This window comes from Micromys minutus, assembly GCF_963924665.1.
Source record: "Micromys minutus genome assembly, chromosome: 15".
In the NCBI taxonomy this organism is placed as follows: domain Eukaryota; kingdom Metazoa; phylum Chordata; class Mammalia; order Rodentia; family Muridae; genus Micromys; species Micromys minutus.
The window spans coordinates 54,981,589-55,001,391 of NC_137984.1; the positions used below are offsets into that span (position 1 = coordinate 54,981,589).

A 19,803-nucleotide genomic window follows, 5' to 3' on the forward strand; every position below is an offset into this window, starting at 1 on the left:
TTGTACTTGGGATTTTGCAGATGTTCAGTGAACACTTCCTTTTGTTTTTTTATCTCACACTGACCCCGAGTTCTCTCAGTATATATTCAGAACAGCCAAGGCACATTTTGTAGACTCCTCAAAAAAAAAGAAAACTCAGTGTCTGTTCTCTATAACCCTTCCCATAGCCAGCTCCCCTGAACTGTGCTCCCAGAGACTTGGCAAAGCGTAGCCACTGTTTCCCTGGCCATGTCTACCAAGGAGCAAGGGTTCCATCATAGTTACGTGTCAGTTGGGTTTTGTTGTTGTGCTGATTTTCCATCATAGTTATGTGTCAGTTGGGTTTTGTTGTTGTTGTGTTGATTTCAGCAACAATTCAAACCCCTAAATAGTTTACTTATTGTCCTCAGTTTTGACCTCTAGACTGTCAGTAAAGAGCTAGAAAGGATCTCTTCCCCACCCCATACACCTCTGGCTGATTCATCATGCAATACCCAGATATGGGTGTGTTTTCCTTCCACCCAGTCTCTAGCTGCCTCTAGTCTCATCCTCTCTGCCTCCATCATCACCTAGCTTCTCCTAGGGCTCTCTCACCTTGCTTCTTTGACACAGGTTTCTATTCCTGTATGAAGTACCAAACAACCCAATTAGAAAAATTGGTTCTGCTGATTCTATTGTGTTGAGAAGAACATGGTGTTTAATTACCTGAGCAAACAAGTAAAGGAATACAGCAGTCAGGCAGTAAAGCATACAGTTGTTCTCATTTTATCCTTTAAAACTTCCAGGCCTGAATTCAGCAGTATCCAATAAGGCCATGGAATTGCTTTTCTATTAAGGAAAACAAGCCCATCTGGATAAGCCTGTGTTTCAGGCTTTCCGTGAACAAGAGCAAGGAAGTGCCATGCAGATCACTTAGTGTTTGGAAGGCATAACGTTAATCAGTATATTAGTGGATTATGAGAATGATGTATGTAATGCCTAGGGAATATTTCTTTATTTGGGCAGAGACATTATGAAATTAAAGGGGCAGTGCTGAGCACTGCCTGTCCCAGCCTTCTCTTCAATTGCAACATCTTGAATGTCTTCTCTGTGCTGGTGGATTATTAACAGAGGTTATTGGTCTCCATGGCAAAACAATTGAACGATCACACAGAACGTAATCTCATTTATGGGGGTGCAAAAAAAAAAAAAAAAAAAAAAAGACAGAGTCAGAGATATAAATGTCCATAGCCACTGAGGGCCCGCTGTAGTTGGGAAGTGAAGTGACTCCAAGGTTCAAAAAGCTCTGACATCTGGTCCCAAATTTTTTATTGAAGCCGGTTCAGGGTACAGCCGCTGGGACACGCTGCTAAAATCCCGGAGGAGACCCGTGAAGCTGGTGGTGAGGAGCCTTTGATCGCTGCTTTACTGAGTCGCCCCAGCATGTGCACTGGGGGCTGTGCCAAGTGCCTGGGGGGCACTCTCATTCCCCTGGCAGTGTTGGGATTGCTGGCAAACATCCTGCTGTTCTTTCCCGGAGGGAAGGTGGTGGATGACAACAGCCACCTTTCAGAAGAGGTCTGGTACTTCGGAGGAATATTGGGAAGTGGAGTCCTGGTGAGTAGAGAAACCTTAACATTCCCACGAAGGAGAAGCTCTCTGCTGTCATCAGTCTCTCCTTCAGTGCTCTGAGCATGAGATGCCATTCTTTAAGCTAACCTCCTTCATGGAATGTAAAGTAATGCCTTAATATACTTCTCTCTCTATTCTGGCTGAGGACAGCTTGGTTTGCTAAGTAGTTCATCCCCAAGCTTGAGCAGGAATCGCCCTAGGACTTGTGAGCCCAGAGAACCACGCTAACAGCCACTTGATTACTCCAGTTAGTCGTGGCAATGAGAATAAAACCAGAACACAGGGTTTTCTACAAATGAATGAGTTAGAGTGAAGAGGCGCAGAAGCTGAAGGTTAGCCCTCATTCAGGAACTCCCCTGTTTCTTCATCTCCTTGTTTCCAGTACTTAGTGGGACCTCCAGCTTGTAGTAGGGAAGTGGTTCACTTTTTATACACTGAGTAGAAATATATGCTTGCCCTAAACACACCCTGTAAATGAAAACTCAGCATATCAGCTCCTAAAATCTCTTCACAGAAGTTGACCAAATGGAACCCCCACATTCAAAACCACCTATCTGCCCGTGAGCAATACTGGCTGTTAAGCGTTGCCTGCCCCCTTTAGCCCCTGAGACCTGAGGTCTTCACTGGCAGGGAGAATGTTGGTTTCCCTTCACCCCAGACTCTCTGAGCGCTTCTCTCACTGGCAGATGATCTTCCCTGCGCTGGTGTTCTTGGGTCTGCAGAACAACGACTGCTGCGGATGCTGTGGCAATGAGAGCTGTGGGAAGCGATTTGCGGTGAGTCGTTGCGGGGGGTCAGCTGGTGGAATCTCTGGGGTTCCCTGCCAGCTTGTGCTGGACAGCATGGGTAAAACAAGAAAGGAGACCCAGCCAAGACTCCTGGTCATCTGGTATATGACTGAGCTCTAATTCTCACTGATAGAGAATTATAAGAATAAATATATTAAATTCTACAGCCTTCACAGAGATGTAGATACATTTAAGTTTTACAAGTATGCAGAGATGCCAGAGCTTTAAAACCAGAGTGAGGCCTCAGAAGGAGAGCAAAGATGGAGCCCCAGGTTTCCCTTTCTCACTAAAAAGACATGAGAACTTCAACAAGTCATATCCTTCTTCAGTCCCTCAATTGCCTCAGTCTTGAATGAGAGCCCCGACAGGATAAACAATGGTATCTTCCCCTCCCTAGTAGCTAACTTAGCTCCCTTAGCACAGCAAAGGGCACTCTTTATGAGGACCCTGTATTTCCCACTGCCATTCAGAAACAGCCTCAGGATTTCAGCCTCTTTTCCTTTTTCATGCGGCCACCCGTCTTTGTTGGTGAAGTAGAGACTGGGGGGGGGGGGTATTAATGTTCCCAGGGGAGCAGAAGGAATGCTGGAATGTGGGTCAGGTCCCATTTCTGCAACTGGGCAACACACCAACTGTAAGATAAGCCAGTTGGACTGAATCAGAATTCCCTAGATATGGGCCAAACCCTGGTACAAAGATACACGTATCCAAACAACAAAGAATGTTTTCTTCTACTTATCCTCCAGTTGTTTGCATTTTGTGAAGGAAAGAAATCCTTATTTTGGTGGGGATAAGGTTTTGCTCTTCCTAACTTTCAAACCTCCTTTATAACAAAGGAAGAACCTAAAGCTTTAGAAACACAAGGGATGTTAGATGATTAAAATTTAGTAACACTGCTCATGTTTGCTAACAATTTCAGATACTCTTTTAAATTGTAATACAAATTAATAAAACAGTTGGCTCAAAACCTATCAAGGATTTGGGCATATGATGAGGCAGAAATAAGATGGCGGTAGAGCCGAGGCTTGATGAAGAATGAAGGGCGCTCGCACTCCACCTTCCCAGTCTTAAATTCTTGAAAGTCTATCTACCCATTCTGAATAGAACCGCCTTGACATTTCTTTCTCATCAACATTTGTTGATTTAGTCCAAAAAGAGGATTTTTTCCAAGCACACAGGGGAGGCTGCTGTGATCAGTGTATTATGCCTACACTGAAGTTTCTCATGTGACACCACACCATTCACAGAATACTCACTTTCCAAAAACAAAAACATTTTAAGGACTGAATATAGTCATTTCAGCATTCAAAATTATCATTTACAAAGAATGTAAGAAATGGCAACACTTCATTTGATGTAATTAATAGTTGTCAAATGTTCTATATACTTGATAATCTATTTTCATATTGACTATAAAGAAAAGAAAATGTTATGTAACTCTTTTTTCCCATCAGAGCAGTTATAATTTGTCAATTTGGAAGATAAATGGGAGATAACAATTTGAAAAAAAAATCAACTAAGGAATATGGATAAAAATAAATAAAAACCATACCTATCCTTAAAATCTGTCTTTGCATTTCTCATGTTGAATTGAATAATGGCTGGCTGGTACAAAACGGGCCTGCAGGTGGGCAGGCTTGCTTATTTGTTTCTAGGTTTCTCTATAACCATAAGACAGAGGTGAAATGATGTCCAAAATATTATACAAAACTTAAATTTCATTAGATTTAAATTCAGAGTACAAGAAATTGTTTGTTCCTAGCACGGTTGAACAAATATGTTCTAAAATATTTGCTTTGGTCAATATTCATTATCCACCAGAACTCCTGAGACCTCCAGGATACGTGTTACTTCTTTTCAAATAAGAAATTACCCCCAGTATCACTGGCCTCCCAGTACAACCACAGCCTATGCTATGTTGGTATGGTCTGTGCTGTCATGGCAACCTCTAGGGTTCTATACTGGGTGCTTTGTGGATCCTGGTGGTACCCCTTGTTCCCCTCCAAGACCATGTTTATAGAAGACCCTGCTTTATGGTTGTATTTCTTCTGTTCAGAGGATCTGGAACACCAGGTGAGATAGTTAATAGACATTTTTGTCAGACACACACATAGCAGCATCTTTTAAACACTACACTGGTGCTATCTGAATTATTTTTGTAAGTGCTCAAGGCGTTTCCTTACAAAGGCACACTGCCCCGGTTATTTGTGGAGCTCTGAGAAATTCTGCCAGTAGACAGATCTGTGAGCAAACACAGCAGAAGCCAGAGTGTCAGTCTCCCCCATCCCCGTTGGCACTCTTATGTTTTTCTAGAACATTCCCCAAATGTTTACTGAGTGTGCAACCATTTTTGTCCTTCAATAATAAAAATGGCAAGAATTGGAAGGCAGGAGCGGCAGGATGTGGTAGCTGTAGAGATAAAGTGGACCTGTGAACTGTAAACAACCTTGAAATCATCCAAATCATAGTTTCATTGTGATGCCTGAGAAAAGGAATCCGATGGTCTCTGTATGTGTGTATCTCTCTGTTTCTTTCTGTCTCTCTGGTTTCTCTCTCTCTCTCTCTCTCTCTCTCTCTCTGTGTGTGTGTGTGTGTGTGTGTGTGTGTGTGTGTGTGTGTGTGTGTGGTGTCTCTGTCTCTGTCTCTGTCTCTCTCTGTCTGTCTCTGTCTCTGTCTCTCTCTGTCTGTCTCTGTCTCTGTCTCTCTCTGTCTGTCTCTGTCTCTCTCTGTCTGTCTGTCTCTCTCTCTCTCTCTCTCTGTCTGTCTCTCTCTCTCTCCCACTCTCCCAACAGGTCCCTGTGAGGGGAGAAGAGAGAAACTCAGGCTCAGTCCAAAGGTCTGAGATTAATCAGGCTAAAATGAGCCAAGAGAAGAGGAAGAGCAGGTACTTTTCAGGGTGGCCCTGACCTGTGTTTCTTAGGTCACTACCTCTTCTTCCCATGCCTTGTCTGTTTGGTCACTGCCCCCTGCACTCTCTTTAATCTTTGAGAAATGTTCGTCTCCCAGGGCCCAGTGAGACAACTAATTAATTTTACCAATTTTTTCACTTTAGAAAAGGCCGTTTAGAAACCTTGGACTTGACTCAAAGTCAAGTGTCTTTAATGATGGATAGAAAGTAGACGGATAAGGAGGCAGCCCAGGGCAAGGCAGACATTTCAGTCCTGATCCCTACATCCCCAGCCCAGGCAGGGCGACGTGGTTGGCATTTTGAAGAAAGATCTTGGTCTTATCATGAGACAACTGTGTGCAGTTGTGTGAGCACTTCTTGGGCTCAGCTCACCACTGCTCTCTACAGGCAGATTCTGAATATCTAGTTCTTTATTCCTTCCAGTGGCAGCCAGATTGAAGGAAATTTAAGAACGGCATTATGGAAGAATAGAAGGGAGGAAAAATTGCAACCCCAAAGGGGACAGGACTCCACAGAAAGACCAACAGAGTCAACTACCCTGGTTTCTTGAGGCTCTCAGAGATGAACCACCAACCAAAGAACATACACAGACTGGACCTAGGGCTCTGCACACATATGTAACAGACGTGCAGCTGGGTCTTCATGTGGGCCCTGAACAACGGTAGCAGGGCTGTCCCAAAAGCTGTTGCCTATATATAGGATATGTTCCTCTAGCTGAGCTGACTTTTCTGGCCTCAGTGAGAAAGAAAGAGCCTAGCCTCAGAGACTTGATTTGAGAGAGTAGGGGGACACCCAGGGGGCCCCACCCATTCAGAGGAGAAATGGAGGCAGAGTTGAGGGAAAGATTGTGGTTGGGGGTGACCAGAAGGAGGGCAGTGAATGGGATGCAAGGTGAATAAGTAAAAACATAAAGTTAAAAATTTTAAAGGCAATGCTTTTACAGGATGCATTATTGTGAAATAAGAAGCTAAAGTGTGGATCTACAGTTCTTCATTGTTCTCTACTCTTTAAAAATCATCTTTAGATAGGAAGAACACCCAGTAGTGAAATTCTTATATACCATGTATAGGCCATTAGGTTTAATCTGCAGCATACCAAATATTTGAAACAAAGACAAAACAAAATAGAAAAGTAAATTGTCCTGATGTAAAATGGGCTATGGTCATGACAACTGTTGACTATGGAAAGGCCTTACCAGAATCAGAGAATGGGGTCACAATGTTATAGTAAGGAGAAGGAAGAGAGGTCTCAGCTAAGTGTGCTGTTATCAGGGACATCTAACCCTGGATAAATGCTTGCCAGCAGGCTACCACAAAGAGTACCAGGAGAGTGTCAGGGGATTTCTAGACTTTCTCAGACTTAATCCTCACAAAAGCCCCTTGAGTTACACAATGAAGTTCTCATTTTACAAGTGAGGAAAGCCAGTCTGTACATTAAGTTTCTGATTGTAGTCCCCACAGCTTTCTCAAGGAGAGCCAAGGCAGAAAATACAGGATACTTCTGTTTTCAGAGAAAACCAGTTGAGCTTGCTGTCCACTGTAATCCCAGCACTTGAGAAACAAGGATTGGGAAGGAAGGAGTGAGAGAACTGACTTCAGGTAGAGCCTGCAGGTCTTAGAACAGTTGTCTAGTAGGAAGGTCTGTGCCCATCAGAGGTACATCCTAACATTGCCATTGTCCAACACTGTAAAGACTCCATCCCCAGGCCACATAGTTTTCCTCCCTTTCCAGCTCCATTGTCCTTCCCATGTGTTCTGTCCAATATCAGCATAGAAAATGGCCAAAGACACACTCTAAGTAATGACAGACCTGAACTCAATGATCACTAGGCCCTGATTTGGGGTAGAGGGAGTCATAAAGGCATCAGGTGACTCAAAGGCATCTGATTTCAGGAGTTTCTTGTCATCTGTTCAAAGGAAAGCTTTGGCAGCATACAACGAGCATACATGTTTAGAAGTGTGGACAGCATGTGATTGTAGGAATAGCTCAGCAGTAGAGCATTTGGCTGCAGAATGGATTTCTAGAACAAGCATCTGAGATGAAATCTGTTTACTTTTGCTTTTCTCCCTACATTTTCACATTTTGCATTTGTGAAAGAAATGCAAGGATACAACAGTCAAAATATTATAGAACAATATAATAAATTATTATGTACTAATACTAATGTCTTGGTTGTGTTTTAGTGTCACAGAAATTTCCCTAAAATGAGCACAAAAGACCCCTGGTGTCATGGCATGTGAATGGCATGCTGGGAACTATTTAGTAGCTCACACTACCTTAACCCTGAGGAATATCTGGTTCTCCTAGAGGTTCTCTTACTCATTAATTACTACTATTGAACCTCATTATACAGAAGAGGAAATGAGAAAGAATGATTAACTTCTCGAGGTCAGGTGGGAGGAGCCAGGACTTAGACCCAAGTCCTCCTACCTGTAACTCATACCCATTTGTGGTCATGACACATGAATGTTCCTCTTTTCTATTCCTTTCATGAAGACAAAGAATCCTGCAGTACAAATGCTGGGATGAATATCCCCATGCTGAACTCCAAATCTGGCAGGCAGTGATGCTCTCAAGAGGTGGTGACTTTGGAAGCTGTTCCAAGTCCCAGCTATCAACTTTAAATATTATCAGTTTGGGAGTGGCTTTTCTAACATAAATACTTTGATCAGTAAATTCTGTTTTAATAAAAGGAAGTTTTAAGATAAAAATCTGATGATAAATGAGATTTAACCCATACTGATTTAGGACAGATCATATCTGGGTAGGCATGATGGCACGAACCTTTTATTTAGCACTTGCGAGAGGCAGATGCAGGTCAGACTCGATGAGTTCCGGGGCCGCTCTATGTAGTATACTACTCTATGTACATAGCCTACTCTATGTAGTATACTACTCTATGTACATAGCCTACTCTATGTAGTATACTACTCTATGTACATAGCCTACTCTATGTAGTATACTACTCTATGTACATAGCCTACTCTATGTAGCATACTACTCTATGTACATAGCCTACTCTATGTGATATACTACTCTATGTACATAGCCTACTCTATGTGATATACTACTCTATGTACATAGCCTACTCTATGTGGTATACTACTCTATGTACATAGCCTACTCTATGTGGTATACTACTCTATGTACATAGCCTACTCCATGTGATATACTACTCTATGTACATAGCCTACTCTATATGGTATACTACTCTATGTACATAGCCTACTCTATATGGTATACTACTCTATGTACATAGCCTACTCTATGTAATGTACTACTCTATGTACATATCCTACTCTATGTAGTAAGACTCTATATCAAAAGAATAAAAATTAAAACTATCATATACATCACTAGCAAACTTAACAACTTTTTAAGACAGAATAGTGTGATATAAATTACAGCAACATCTTATAAAGTGCACCTTCCTTCATGTCATTTGCCTATTCTGTAAGATCATGAAAATCAGAGTATTTGTTTTATTTATATTACAATGGGTTATTTCAAAGTAGAACTGGAAAATATAATATGCCACCTATGGCTTTCTGAAACTGTAACCCAGTGCTCCATTTCTCCAGATACATCATATAGTGAGATAAAGCATGATTTATTCATGTAAGAATGACTACATTCATCTCTCTACCACATTCCCTTCTTTCCTGAGAGAAGCATTGTTGTAAATTCAATGAACACCAGACCCATGAATTTTAAAACTTTTTACTACCAAAAATTACAAATGACCTAGATAAAGATTATTCAATATGATAGCCAAGTTTGACTACAGAAAAAGGGGGAAATCTAATCTACACAAAGTATGATCATATTCCAAAGAGATTATACAAAAACGCATACATTTTATACTGATTATATGTTTAAATGATAATCTGTTAAATATGTAAAATTTGTTTCATCTAGACCATTTGTATTATATATATGGTTAGTACTGTAGACAGAGGTGGTTTAGTAGACGTTCAAACAGTTACACGTTGACAAAAGGGAACTCTATCACCTCATAGTTTTTGTGAACTGAACATCACGTTTGCTTAAATGCAGATGTTTACATCTGTGCTCACTCTCTGCCATTCCCCTCTGACATTCTAGTTGAAAATCACAAATGAACACACTCTCAGAACAGCACTCATCCTGCTGTTTTCTACCCAGGGTCTCATGTGTCCCAGGCTGGTTTGAATTTGACACCCAGAATGACCCTGACTTTCTGGTTCTCTTGCCTCTGCCTCCAAGAGCATGGATTATAGATGCACCATCGTGTACCAGGCAGTGTTGCAATCCTCAATAAATAAATGAGCAAAAAATGAGAGCAAAAAAAGGGGGAGCACAGGGCACAAAGGTTCACTCTTAAAGAGCTGTAAGTCTCTCAAGTGGCTTCTACCGTATGGCCATTATCATGTTTGGCATCAGGCTGGGCAGGTATGCCAAATGGTGTAGCTGGACATAAATAATGTCTGCCAGGCATTGGAGCTTTGCTGTCTTTCCTCTATTTCAGATGTTCACCTCCACGCTGTTTGCTGTGATTGGATTCTTGGGTGCTGGATACTCATTCATCGTCTCAGCTATTTCCATCAACAAGGGCCCGAAATGCTTCATGACCAATAGTACATGGGGATATCCCTTCCACAATGGGTAAGGCTCTACTGTGCTGTGACCACATTGCTGTGGTGGCCTCGACATGTGTACTCTCACCCCTCACGGCAAGGCTGTCTGTGTGGTTAAGAGAAGCTGTATGGTTTTCACTTCCGATTGTCCTTTCGACAAACAAGGGAAAGTAACTGGAAGAGGATGCCTCAGCTGTCTGCAGAAAAACTGTTGTGTCACATGTCATATCCAAACATTAGCAAATTTTATTAAATGTTTTTGTCCTCGAAGAGTGTAGCCAGAACTAGAAGTTAGAACATCTAGACGCTTGTTCTTCAATAGCATAAGCAAAATCTGCCTACTTCATAGTCACCATAGTGACAGCCCCAGCAGGATAAATGAATTCTACAACAGTGAAGTGAATTCCACAATTCTAGCCACATTTCAGGCACTTACTCGTTTATGGCTTATAGCTACTGTGCTGAATAGTAAACACACAGAACAATTCCACTTTGGTAGATGTGCTGTTAGGTAACTACTCTCTATCCTCTGTTAAGCTTGTATCATTTCTTATCGGTTCATTGTCTCAGACCCTCTGTTTCACACAGTGACTGGTTATCTTGGGAGACAGGAAGTATGGCTCTTGGATATTCTAACACATAGAGAATGAGCCCACTTAAAAAAACAAAAACTCTACACTACACCAATAAAGTTGTCCTGCGTTGTCTACGGAGGCTCCAGGACATCTGTGGTTATTGATACCAAATAACTCCAGCCTTGCAGAAGCTAATGCAGCATTTGCATGTTGCTTACAATCCTTGATGCAATGTAAATGCTGCGCAAATAACTGGCACTCTGCTTTGCTTAGAGCACAATGGCACATTCACTACAGATGCCATTTTATCAGCTGTTTCTGACCAAACGTACGTGTGGGACCAGAGCATGCAGAGGGATGGATGTCTGAACTGGGACTCCCCTGTGTTCATCTACAATGAACTCCTTAGAAACTTCAAGACTTCAGCTAGGGAGGAGGGAGGCACTGGCTCTGATCTGATGCCCTTGGTGTGTTCGCTGGCCCTGAGTGTGTCAACCATACTCACAACTAACCAAGTCAAGATCGCTGTCATCTTCACACCACACACAGACACCACAGTGTTTCTTTTACTGTGGAACACCCCACCCCACCCCATATCTTTCAGCAAGCTGTTGAGACTCCATTATTGTGGGGTTGGATTAAGGAACACAGCATTCAGACACCAGCAGGGCTGAGCTTTCTCTTGGGATATTTTGTCAATAGCTCAGTCTCTCCCCCAGGAAGAGTCAGGAGGGTAGTGAATTATGTCTTTCTGATGGACAATTGTGCTATTGCTTCCAAGAACAGCATCCCTGCAGTGTTGCCATAGATTTCTGTCATCTGTGTAGAAGACATTGTCCTCCAGGAGCTTAATGTCTATTAACCTAAAGGCTGTGTCAAAAACAAAGGCTAGCGAAACAGAAACACAATAGGGGCAAAGTACTACTCCCAAGCAATACAATAGCCCAGTGGTTCTGATCCGGAAGACCTAGAATAGATAAATTCACATCCTGCTTGAGATAGAATGGAATCAATGACCACAGTCTGGAGAGCGACCATTGCCCTGGAGATAACAACAGAATGTTGACTAAGGTTAAAGCAAGAAAGCCTGTTTAGAAGCCTGTGTATTGGTGCTTCAGATGTGGCCCGTTCTTACCATCCCCCCTCCCAGCTGCTTCTAGTGCATTACTCTCATGAGTCTCCTCATTTTAGGTCATTCCATCTGTTCCTCAGTGACAGACAACTCATTCACCAGCAGTGTCAGGTGACACAACTCCTACCTACCATCTCTCCCTCTCTCCCATTTTTCCCTCAAAATATCACACCTTTAGATTGCTACAAGCTCTCCCTATACAGAAATGTAAGTCTTTTCCTATGTGGAGTTCGTGTATGCTAACAAAATGTGTTACATTTACGTTTTGGTAAATCCAGTCTTATTTTTAAGATTTATTTTTTATTTTGAAGTGTGTGTGTGTGTGTGTGTGGTGTGTCTATGTGTGTTTGTGTGTGTGCACACATGTGCTTGCAAGTTGTAGAAATGCCTGCACATGAGTGCAGACAGAAGAAGACATCAAATCTCCTATAGCTTGAGTTTACAGGCGACCACTCATTCTTGCATCCTCTACAAGAGCAGTACAAACTCCTAATTATGGAGCTCTCTCCTAAATCCCTATGTATTCTTATGTTTTGCTTTTGTTTTATTTGTATGGTTGTTTTCCCCCATGTGTATGGCTCTATATCATGTGCATGCTGGCTGTGGAGGCCAGAGGAGGGCACCAGATCCCCTGAAACCGTATATGGCTGTAAGATCCCATGTAGATGCTAAGAACTGAAGAGCCATTGAACAGTTTCTCCATGTCTTCAATTTGTGATATTTGTTTAGTTGGGTCTTCTTGTTTTAACTAACTGTATAACCAAGGAGGAACTTGAATGTCTGATTCTGCCTCCACCTCCGTAGTTCTAGAATTATAAATATGTACCACCTTGCCAGGCAAGCACTCTATCAACTGAGATGCATCTTTTTGTTTGGTTTTGGGGGTGTTTTTTGTTTGTTTGTTTGTTTGTTGAGACAGGCTATCACACCATAGCTTTGGGTTTGCCTCAAACTCAAGGCATCTTGCTTCCAGCTCTTAAGTGCTGAGATTACAGCTATGAGCCACCACACCTGGCTTACTGTTAGTCATGTGACATGATCTGTTTTACAAGGCTTTGGATGGCCTCTTGGTAACTTGTGACACATAGGATAAAGGCCATCGACATGGATGTAGTACACATCATTATGAATGTGTGTATGGTTATTCATCCTCTTGGTCAGCTCACAAACATTGCTCTGTCATTTAGTAGTTTGTGACTGAGACAAGTCACTTAAAGTCCCTGTGCTTCCATGTCCCCGTCATCCACAAACAAGGATGGTGTGCCATCATTCTTGTTTGTGGACTGGGAGAAAGAGAGTCATCGGTTTCTGTAAGCAGTAAAGGAGCAAGGATGGGAAGTGTCCAGGACAGCATCTGTACGAAAGATGTACTCAGTGAGGTTTGCTCGGGTTCTTTCTGTTCTTATTAAAGAGTATTTCATCGTAGAATTTGTCTTGAGGAAAATAGTAGTGACAACTTTCTAGTCTAGGGAATCACATACATTTGACAAATGTCTCCCTTCTCCCTACATCACTGTCACCTGTAGTGATTATCTTAATGATCAAGCCTTGTGGAGCAAGTGTGAAGAACCCCGTGATGTGGTCCCCTGGAATCTCACCCTATTCTCCATTCTGCTGGTCATCGGAGGGATCCAGATGGTTCTCTGTGCCATTCAGGTGATCAATGGCCTCCTGGGAACTCTCTGTGGAGATTGCCGGTGCTGTGGCTGCTGTGGGGTAAGTTAGGAATCCACTATTTCTTTCCAGAGCAAAGAAAGACGTCAGGCCACTGTCTCCATGTGATGAGGGGTAGTGAGTTTGGCTGACTAAAAAAAAAAAACCTAGCTGCTCTGTGGTTCCTGCCAGTTCATACAAATAGCAATATTGCACATTTAGTGACCACCCCAGACTCACACCTAGCTCTGTGTGTGTGTGTGTGTGTGTGTGTGTGTGTGTGTGTGTGCATACAACATTTACAAAAGGGCTTTGAGGAAGGGTTTGCTGGATGGGCATGTTTCTTGTAACAATACATTATATCTGGCCTTGGATACTCACTTTCTCTGGTGAAGAGGATCAATGTAGAACCTAAACAATTTCTGATACAAGAAGAGAAAAAGGGAAATTAGTCAAGATGACTTTCTAAATTCCATCATAAAATATCAATAACAAAATATAAAAAATAAAAACAAATCTATAGATAGTATTATAGTCAGATTGTTTCAACACATAACCAAATTAAATTGGGCAATTATATATCCACACACATTTATTATAAACAGATTGAGATATGACTAAAACAATAATTTTTTACATTTCATAGCAATATATATGTATACATGTATGTATCTGTAAATATATATATATATATATATATATACATATATATGTGAAAATATGTGTGAAGACACATACACAAAAATATATAATGACCTGGAAAGCCTGCCTGCCTTCCTCACTTCAACTCTCTCAGATTCTCCCAAGTTCTCACTGTATAGAGATGTGAATTTGCTTATACATCCTCACAGTCTTTTAAAATTATTTTTATTTGCCAAGTGTGAAAAAATATTCTCACTAAACTGTAATAATATTGAAAACACTAGACTGAGGGTATTGATAGATTAGTCCATTGGTAAAGCATTTTCCTATCATACATAAGGCTCTATTAGCAGCACCATGGATGAATGGGGGGGATATTTGAAAATAGAATAAAAAATTACATATTAAACAATATACAATTACAAAAATAAAAATAATAACTAGGAATAGAAACATATCCAATAAAAAGTACTATCAAAATTATTTTAAATGAAGACTTATTTTTTCTTCCTTTTAAATTATAGTATTACAAAAGTTAGTACTCACATATTGCTTTGAAAATATAAAAAGGTCTACTCTGCGAAGATGATTCAGTGGATAACAGACTGTCTGCCAAGACTGTCAACCTGAGTACAATCCACAGGACCTACATAGAGGAAGGAGACAACCAACTCTCAAAGGTGTTCACTGGTCTCCCCTCAAGCATATTGTCCTTAGACCCTACGTACTCACACAGTAGCAACATATGCACACACTTAACATACTACTAATAATGAGCAAAAAAAATTTTAAATACATCTATAGTAAATAAAATTTCCCCACATGTATCATGACTGCACCCATGATCGCATTTCCAGCAGAATTTCACATCTTTTGTGCTGTTATTTGTTTTGTTTTTTGAGACAAGGTCTCATTCTGGATGACTGGAAATTTCCTAAGAGGACCAGAACGACCTGAAAGATAGAGCTCTTCCTGCCTTTACCTCTTGAGCTTTGGGGTTAAAGACATGCACCACCACACGAGTTTTTTGTTTGTTTTTTTTTTTTTTTTTTTTGTTTTGTTTTGTTTTTTGTTTTTTGTTTTTTTAAACTTTAAACAATAGGAAGAAAACCAGTTATCAGCCAACACAATATTGTTTGCCATAGCAATTGAGAATCTAGATCATTTGGAGGATAGGTAGATAATCCAGTGGTTAGGAATACTGGCTGCTCTTCAAAAGAGCCCACGTTTGATTCTCAACATCCACATAGTAACTAACAACAGTCTGTAAATCCAGTCACAGGGATCTGATGCCTTCCTTTGGGCTCTCCAGCACTAGGCACAAAAATAGTACACATATATACATGCAGGCAAAAAAGCCCATATGCACAAAGCAGAAATAAATAAATCTGTAAGAATGTTGAACATTTAAATCTCACAGTTCATTCAAAATGAATGAATACTTCCCAAACCAGCTATACTGATAGTCATATTTTAGCTGAATGGTGCATTGTCTTTGCTTCTTAGGGATATAGTAATAGCTCACTAAATCTAAAAATACCTGTCCATGTAAAAGCACAGTCATAAATGCCAGAATGTGAGTCTCTCCACTGCATTTAATTTTCCAAGACTCTGTATTTGGTGATATAATGATTATATCATTGATAATAGAAAGACAATGGACAGATGCATGATTTTCAGAATGTGGACACAGGGGGATTGACTACAAAGGTGTCACCAGAATTCCATTTTCCTTTTCTTCTCTCACATCCTCCCCTCCAACTTTTATTCTGAAAACAAATCTACAGAAAAATTAAAGGACACAAAATGCACACTGAACGCTCTCCCCTGTGTCGGTGGTTTGTCAGTATTCGTTCCCCTCCACTTTTGAACTCTTAGAAAGGGATTTGCAGGCTATGAAACTCTGGTGCTGTGTACTTCAGTTCTGAACGCCATCTCACAAGGAGCCCTTTCTGGTGGGCAGTTCGCCTGTAATCCAGACATCATCCCTACCCCAGTAGCCTAGTGTGGAAAGAGCCCACTGCCACATCTGCTAGTCAAGTGACTGAAGGAAGTTGACTGACTTCTCAGCATCCTGCTATCCCAACTGCCTGTGCCTCACTTATGCAGAAGATGTGCAGGGCAACCTTGGTTCAGTCCAGCTGAAAGCCTTCTGAGTCTGGAGTCTTTTAAAGAGTGATAGATGGGAGGGTTTCTTAAAATCCTAGTTGTGAGAATTGGGTGGCCAGGTGCCCTGCCTTGGTTATCTATAAAATGGGACCATTAGCTCAGTGCGTACTGTAGGATAATGGCTGCATATCGATTTTTACACTCGTGAGACTCAGCAAATGATGCTTATAATAGGCTAATCCCCATATAAAACTCAGGAGAGCAACATAGGCTAGGCTCTGGCTTCAAGTCCTCACCTATGTGTATCCACCATGGCTTTCAACAAGGCACCTTTTCCACCACAATTGTGTTTACGAATAAATGATCCAAAAGAAAAAAAAGTTTCTGTGCCTATAACTGAAAACAACTAAGCCACAGATTTACATCTGAAACTAAGTCATCAAAATGTTGAGAGCGTTCTGTAGGGAACCCACTGGTGGACAAGAGAAGTCAAAAGGCAGGGGAGGGGAGGGCTAGAACAGGGAGAGAACTGGAGAAAAGAAAGTCATCTTAATTTCTCTTCTTTCCTGCCCTCTAGGGTGATGGACCAGTCTAACAGGTTATGGTGATCTGCTCCAAGTCCCCTGCACAGCCGGTGGGAAGACACGCCCCAGGCCAGCCTCGCCCACATGGGGGCTGCTAATTCCTGTTCACTTCCTCTCTGGCAGAGCCTCCGAGGCACAAGAGACCCCTTTTTCTCTCCATACAACTAAGCTCAACCTAGACATTTGGTGGGTTTGTTTTTTCAAGTAAAAATATAGGCAACTCTACAAATTAGTTTCTTTTTTGAATTCCAAAACAAGTTCAAAGTAGATTTTTCAGGATTTCCCGTAAGAAAAGCGAAAATAGATGAGGTGACTTGTTCTACCACATTGTCTCTTTGTATATAAAGATGTTCATATTTTATGAATATTTACATTGAACTTGAAGGGATAAAACATTAAAATTAAAACCAGTTTTTCAGGATGCATAGGTAAGGAATAATTGCTATATTATATTTAATTTTATGTGACGCCTGTTTTGGTTAACTTGTCTGGACTACTTGTAACTAGTTTTATGAACCTGTCATAATGTTCCAGGGTTCCCACATGTATATTAAATTAATTATATTCAGAATTAAAATAATAAACGTGTGTGTGATATGTGTGTACACATGTGTGGGTATATGCCCAATAGGGAGGAAGAAGAGAAAGAATGAATCATAGCTGCTTGTCCTTTTTCTTATTATAAATGCATTTTTTTTTTTTTTTTTTTTTTTTTTTTGGTTGTTGGCTCACTGGTTGATTGGTTTTGGTTTTTGGTCTTTGGGGGTTTTGGGATGTTTCTTGAGACTTGCTAAATAATTCAAACTGCTATAAGAAACCATGGTCTTCCCACAACTACATCCTCAGTGTGGGTATTACAAGCATAGGCCCATGCTTGACCAACAAGCATTGAAAAGTCATGAGAAGCTGACTTGGACAATCATTTTTTCAGTCTATTGGGCAAGATTAAGAGCTCATGTTAATTCCACATACTGTGATAATAGGTTAACTTTGGTTTTATTGGTCAGGCACAAGGTAAAATTAAAATTCATTTGACTTTAAATATCACTTCTACAACACACCTGAAAGTGAATTTGTAAATCTCCGTTCCCGTCAGTAAAAAGAAGTACTGTACCTGGAGTACTTGGAAGTCACCAAGTCTGAAACAAAGGCTTTCAGCACAGCCAATGCAGCTCACAGAGAATACAGAGGATCTCAGAGGAATACACCATCTAGCCTCACTGCTAGAGCCACAGATCAGGTGAACAGCACCGTGTGCTGCTCACCCAAAAGGTCAGGCAGTGTATGCAACATGCCCCGAGCTATAATCTTGCCCTTGTTGTGGTACTGCAGTGAACTCTTAAGGTGAGTAATCATATCTAGAATCTTCTGGGAGAGTTTCACACACACACACACACACACACACACACACACACACACACACACACTATACTTCAATTCAATTTAGACTATTGGTTGTGAAATGTGGCTGGTTATCAAATTTATCCAGAAAATACTCTATAATTACATGTTCCCAAGCCCTAACTAACCTTCACCATCTGAACGTTGAAGCAAAGCTGGGACAAGCCTGTTGTGCTGCCTTTGTCTTCTATAAGAGCCTATCAACCAGAATAAGTGTAAGCAAGCCAAATTAACACTCCCAGAAGTTCCATCTTGAGTGTGGTCTGAATATAGTGCTTGGGAAAGTGCCTGTCCATTATAGCTGATTCACTCATTCGAGTTCTTTGATAGACAAAGGGGGAAATGGGCATTAGAGGACCAATTATGTGGGGCTTTTATTCTGTATTTTAGAAGAGAAATATATATATTCACACATCTGGTCTCATTATTTAAAACATGAAGAACAGACACAAGTGTTGACAAGTTTTCATCTAGAGGGACATGCTTCAAATCTTGTTTCCACAAGATGAGGAAAATAGCTTGTCTCAGACAAGAGGACTTAGAATGGGGAGCCGGAAGACAATGAGAGAAATTCTCCCTCTCCCCATGCATGTAAATGTTTCTGCCTCTCCCTCCTTAACTCTCTTCCTTCTACTCTTCCTCTTGCTCTTCTTTCTTCTCCTCCTCCTCCTATGTGTATATGTGTGTGTATGTATGCACACTTGTATTTGTGTGTGTGTTCAGCGTCTCCAGAAATTTCTTTTCTTATAGTAGCCAACTTTGTGTTGCGTACTTGAGTGCCTGAACCGCCTGTGCTTGGTATTCAAGTGGACATTGTCTTAGTTAATTGCCCTGACAAAACCTATGGCCTTGGCAACTTTAGAGAATGTTTATTTTGGAGCTCGCAGCTGGGTATTGTTAGTCTGTTGCCTTCATTGTGGGGAGTCTGGCAACAAGCAGGCAGACAAGACACAAGTGCAATGGCTGAGATTTACATCCTCATCTGCACGGAGGAGGTGGAGAGAGATACTGGCACCCCCAATGACACACATCCCCCTACAGACCACTCCACCCAATCCTTTCCAAACAAGTCAATCAACTGGGGACCAAGTATTCCAGTATACTAGCCTATGAGGGCCATTCTCATTGAAACCACCACAGAGGCAAAGACAGTAGAGACAACAGGAGGTATTAACATAATTGATAGAATTACATTGTGAGCAGGGGCCCAGGGCTTCTGCTTTCCATTCTCCCACATTGTTAGTGAAAATACTCATAGTCAAAATACAGACTAAAAGAAAAAGCCTCCTTTGGTTTCTAACTTTAAATACAACAGTGCCTTGCTTTGATGTGGGCTGTTCTTGGGGTTGTTTACTGTACCGTAGCATTGTATTTTGCCCATGAGCATCAGACCAATTGCACAGGAGAAGGGAACAAGTAGAAGGGGAAAGAGTTATGTCAAAAAAATTTCCATGGCATTCCCATAATCTAAGGGACTTAGACTACTGTGGCAATGGAGGCAGAGAAGGGGAATGTCTCTGAGACTCAGTCAAGCACACTAGCCATGCACCCTGCTACAGGCAAGAGATTGCCAAAGCTGCTAAATAAGGGGAGTGAACGGTAGAGCAAGACCAGCTCCACCTCCTGCTGCTGCTCATGCCCTGGTGCTGTTGGCCCAGGAGTCAGAGCTTCACTCCCTCGAACAGCTTAAGAAAGACATAAAGGCTCCACAAGATTTCAAAATGGGCCAAATAACCAAATGACTAGATAGAACATCACAAGACAGACACCAGTCTTCAGTCTACCCAAAACCAGGTGGCAGCAAG

At 41.3% G+C, this 19,803-nt stretch overlaps 1 protein-coding gene across 1 annotated transcript; it reads left to right on the forward strand.

Moving 5' to 3' along the window:
* The first annotated feature begins 1,318 nt into the window (after positions 1-1,318).
* On the forward strand, positions 1,319-17,096 carry TM4SF4 (transmembrane 4 L six family member 4). The gene is made up of 5 exons (XM_080929622.1): positions 1,319-1,575; positions 2,277-2,366; positions 9,794-9,930; positions 13,136-13,325; positions 16,591-17,096. The coding sequence occupies exons 1-5, from the start codon at positions 1,402-1,404 to the stop codon at positions 16,606-16,608; spliced, it is 609 nt and encodes a 202-aa protein (XP_080785748.1). The 5' UTR covers positions 1,319-1,401; the 3' UTR covers positions 16,609-17,096.
* Positions 17,097-19,803: the final 2,707 nt, after the last annotated feature.